This window comes from Ailuropoda melanoleuca, chromosome 4 (genome assembly GCF_002007445.2).
Source record: "Ailuropoda melanoleuca isolate Jingjing chromosome 4, ASM200744v2, whole genome shotgun sequence".
Lineage (NCBI taxonomy): Eukaryota > Metazoa > Chordata > Mammalia > Carnivora > Ursidae > Ailuropoda > Ailuropoda melanoleuca.
Window position 1 is genome coordinate 414223 of NC_048221.1, and position 4676 is coordinate 418898.

At 63.2% G+C, this 4676-nt stretch overlaps 1 protein-coding gene across 1 annotated transcript in view; it reads left to right on the forward strand.

Moving 5' to 3' along the window:
• The first annotated feature begins 1830 nt into the window (after positions 1 to 1830).
• KISS1R (KISS1 receptor) overlaps positions 1831 to 4676 on the forward strand; it is a 3576-nt gene continuing 730 nt past the window's right edge. The window contains exons 1-4 of the mRNA XM_034657354.1: positions 1831 to 2357; positions 3089 to 3213; positions 3711 to 3846; positions 4141 to 4373. Coding sequence (XP_034513245.1) covers positions 2144 to 2357; positions 3089 to 3213; positions 3711 to 3846; positions 4141 to 4373 — 708 coding nt within the window. The 5' untranslated portion in view covers positions 1831 to 2143. The remainder of the gene's footprint in view (positions 2358 to 3088; positions 3214 to 3710; positions 3847 to 4140; positions 4374 to 4676) is intronic.

Consider the following 4676-nt stretch of genomic DNA (forward strand, 5'->3'; position numbering starts at 1 on the left):
AGTCCCCGGAGCATGGACTGGGTGCCTCAGTTTACTCATCTCTAAAAAGCTGAGGAAGCAACCTCAGCTTCCACCCCCTTTCACCATGAAGGATTTGTTCATTTCACAATGCCCCCTGTGGGCAGGGCCCAGTGATGAGCTCTGGGGATGCAACAGGGACGAAGACAGACCCCTTCCCCACTGAGTGGGGCAGGGAAGAGGAGTTCTCTGAGAGACAGACTGGCAAGCTGCAATGTGAGAAGGGCATGTCAGGGAGTGAGGACAGCCAGTGCAAAGGCCCTGGGGCATCCACAGTGACCAGAGCAGGGTGATGAGTGAGCATGAGGGGGATGGAGGTGGACGGCAGAGGGTGGATCTGCGAGCCTGGCAGTCCTGTGATGCAAGGTCTGGTTTTTGTTCAGAGGCAATGGGAAGCTATGGGAGGGTTTAGAGAAGAGAATTAAATCTACTGTGGAATCTAGAATCCACCCTTCCGTCTACAAGAGGAGTGGGGATCCAGGACCATGTCAAGTGACACCACAGGGATACAACCCCCCACACAGCCTGTTGGAACCTGTGCAGGACGAACGGCCTGATTGCTTTAACAAATAAAGAGCAACAGGTTAGAAAGGAGTTTGCGATAAGGAGGAGGAACTGCTAAAAGACCCCAAAAAGCATGTGCTGTGTGACATCACATAGATAAACGTGGAAAGAAGCGACAGAAATCGGCGGTGGTACGAACCAGGGAGAAGGCTCCTCTGGGGAGAGTGACGGGGCAGGAGGTCCTGGGGGCAGGGAGTGTTGGTTCCCTGGTCTTGCTTGTGGTGACTAACTGGAGGATGCAGTGTGGGCCTCACCCCGGTTCTGGACTCTCCTTCCCAGGAAGCCTGTGCGGTGCTTCCGATGCCCTCCTGGACCCTCGGCCTTCCCAGGGGCTGCCGCTGCCCCTGCTACCCGCAGCCCCCACCTCCAAGGTCCAGCCACCTGCTGAGGGCTCTCCAGGCCCTTAGACTCAACAACTCCCCCGCAAAGAGTTCCTCCATCCTAGCAGCCTTGGGTCTCCTCATCCTAACCTGTTCCTCATTCTCCTTCTGATTTTTTAGGCCATCGTCAATAATTTTGAAGGTGGAAAGAGGGTGAACGGGGAATGCCTCCTCTCCCAGGGTCTTTGCACTCCGTCTGGAGCCCGTGTTTCCGTGTTTCTCCCCTCCCCCACCTCTCAGTCGCGTTTTCCTCAACAGTGGCATCTTCTCCTCTCTGTGTGGTACTCCGTGATGGCCGGAACATTCTGGCACCCTACGGCATGCCGCGTGTGTATTATCTGGGGTACATCTCTAGTGTGAGTTTTGGAGGTCAACAGTGTCCTTGCAGACTGCCCTCCACCTGGTCCCTACCATCAGGGGCACAGGTGCCCATGTCTCCACTGTGTGTATCTGCTAACGGCTGCTGTTAGGTGGGGGCAGACGCTCCCATTTACAGCAATGGAGTCCTAGCGAGGTCGAGTTCTTTAAGAGCGGGCGTTTTCTAACGCCTAGCTCCTGGGCAGCCCTGCCCCGCTCTGAGCCGTCCATGGCTCTCCAGTGGCCCTCCTTGCAGCCACCACCCAGGGCCCACCCATCTGGTGCCCTAGTCCCTTGGAAGGTCAAAGTCATCTCCACTAACAAGGTGCCTACTCTTGGTCTGTGTCTTGGTCCGGGCTACTTGCCCGTCCTCTGAGTCTCTAAGCTCTGATCCGGTTAGGATAGTCCTTCCAGGACCCACGCCTCCACGAAGCTTACCCCTCTTCCCTGGACCCCCAAACCCCTCCCCCAGCCTGTCCCTTCCTGTGCGCTAGCCGGAGGGTGCGAGGAGAGGACGGAGAGGGGGAGTTGTTTGCTGTGCACGTGAGTGGGGGCGCGCAGGAAGGAGAGGGAGTGACGAGCCGCTGCAGGGGAGGCGGGAAGGCGGGGACAAGGCGGGCAGCGGGGTATAAACTCGCAGGGACGCGTTGGGTGCAGAGAAGCTGCCCAGCCCGCGGAGTCGCCCTCCAGAGCCGGTGGCCTCCAGCCGAGACCCTTCCTGGGCTCCGCGGGCGTGTCCCCAGCGGGCGGCCAGGAGGAGGGTCCCCGTGGCGATCCGGGGGCGCAGTCCCGCGGGCGGCCAGGAGGAAGAGGGAGGCGAAGCCATGAGCGCCGTGGCCACGTCGGCGCCCAACGCGTCCTGGGGGTCGCTGGCCAACGCCTCGGCCGGCCAGGCCCCCGAGCGGCGGCCTGTGGACGCCTGGCTCGTGCCGCTGTTCTTCGCCGCGCTGATGCTGCTCGGCCTGGCAGGGAACTCTCTTGTCATCTTCGTCATCTGCCGCCACAAGCAGATGCGGACGGTGACCAACTTTTACATAGGTGAGCGCCGGGGCGCTGCACGGTGCCTGCCTGCCACCCCGGGAGCCCCCCGCGACGGGCCGGGGCGCCCCCTGGCGGCGCAGCGCGGCTCCCCCAGGCAGGTCCTTTCCCTACTGTCCCTGGGACCTTGGGCTAGAGCTCCAGAGCCCTGCGTGCGAGAAGGTTCCATGCGGGGTAGTTCAAAGGGAGGTTGGAAAATGGCCCACAGGGAGCTCGGCCCTGCCGCTTGAGGAAGGCGTCTGATTAAAGTGCGGTACTTACAACACGTGTCCCATGAACAAAAATACGGGGAGGGGCTGCGGGACCCCGGTTTGCGAGCTTTGCCACCATGGCTCGGTGCACACATTTGGGTGATGGGCTGGCCTGCCTGGCACAGGTGAGCGCTCAGTTTTCTTTATCCGACGGTGACAGGTGGGCGAGCACCACTGTCTCCAATTTGCAGTCGGGGAGACTGAGCGGGCTGCTCACGCTCTTCCAGCCCGGACAGGTGTTGAGCAGCGCGGACTGACGCTTGAATGGCTAACGGAGCCCGCGCTGAGGGGATGTTTGAGGTGTAAAAGTGGGAGACTGCGAGGTGCCCCAAATTCTCTGCCCAAGGACGCCGGGGGGGGGCGCGGCTTCCCATGAGCGGTCCAGCTGGTCACTCGGAGAAAGGAAAAGACCAGGGGGCTGGGCCAGGGGCGTTGGGTGGTTGAGGCACCCCCCCCCCCCGGCGCGTTCCCCACTTGCAGCCAACTTGGCGGCCACCGACGTGACCTTCCTGTTGTGCTGCGTGCCCTTCACGGCCTTGCTGTACCCGCTGCCCGCCTGGGTGCTGGGCGACTTCATGTGCAAGTTCGTCAACTATATGCAGCAGGTGAGCGGGCTGGGGGGGGAACCTGGGGCGCCAAGGGGCGGAGTCTGGGCGTGGGCGGGCTGGACCCCAGGTGGGGCGGGGCCAAGGAAGAGGCGGAGCCTGGACGGGTACGGGTGCGGGTGGGGGCGGGGAGGGCCCCGCAGTTGGAGAGTTACAGATAGGGATGCCGGTTGTGGAGGTGGGCATAGGGAGGGTGATCGGGACCTGGGTTTTCTTGCCCCGCTGGTCCCGCGATCCTAGGATGGTCCTGCCTCTCCCTGTCTCAGTCTCGGGTCTCAGAGGACCCCAAAAGTCCCCCTCAAACCTCCACTATCCTGGGATCCTCTCTGGTGTCGCTCTCGCCTGCCCCTTCAACCCGTGGCCCCTGGAGACCTTCCCAGGACACGTCCCGTTTGTGCCTGAGCGTTCGGACATCTGGGGGGAGCCGCAGTGTGGGCGCAGGCAGACAGGCCCCAGACCCGACACGGGGCGAAACGCCCAGCTCTCGGCCCTCGCAGGTCTCGGTTCAGGCCACGTGCGCCACCCTGACCGCCATGAGCGTGGACCGCTGGTACGTGACCGTGTTCCCACTGCGCGCCCTGCACCGCCGCACGCCCCGCCTGGCTCTGGCGGTCAGCCTCGGCATCTGGGTGGGTGAGTGCAGCGTGAGGGGCTCACGGGATGGGAGGACAAGTCTTTGTGCTCTGGGCGCCCCCACCCCACCCCCAACTGCCCCTGCCCAGGCTTCGGTCGTGCGTGCATCTGGGAAGTGGGCTCAAAGCGCTCCCTGAGAAGAGCCACCTGAAGGCGCGCACCCTGAGGGCCCCGCTCCTGGCAGGCGCTGGGTGACGCTGCCCGAGGAGGCACCTGGGGGGACCCAGGGTCCTGGCCTCCCGGCGTAACTCTTCCCTCGGGCAAGGTCTTCAAGCTGCCCTGTGGTCGGTCCAGGCTCCGCGGCGGTGTCGGCGCCGGTGCTCGCTCTGCACCGCCTCTCGCCCGGGCCCCGCACCTACTGCAGTGAGGTCTTCCCCAGCCGCGCCCTCGAGCGCGCCTTCGCGCTCTACAACCTGCTGGCGCTCTACCTGCTGCCTCTGGCCGCCACCTGTGCCTGCTACGGGGCCATGCTGCGCCACCTGGGCCGCACGGCCGTGCGCCCTGCGGCCACCGACAGCTCCCTGCAGGTGTGCGGCTGGGTGGGTGGGTGCACGCACAGTGTGTGTGTGGGGGGGGCACATCTAGAGAACTCTGAGGGGGTGGCAAAGTAGGAGAAGGTGCAGGGGTCAAGAAGGGGAGCTCTGGGGGTGCATGGCTAGCTCTTGATCTGGGGGTCCTGAGTTCAAGCTCCCGCGTTGGGTGTAGAGCTCAAAGATAAAATAAAACAAAACTAAATAAATAAATAAAATAGAGGGGATCTCTGACGGGTTGCCCCAGCCAGCCTATAGCCTTTCCTCCTACCGCCTCCCCCCCCCCCCCCCCCCCCCCGG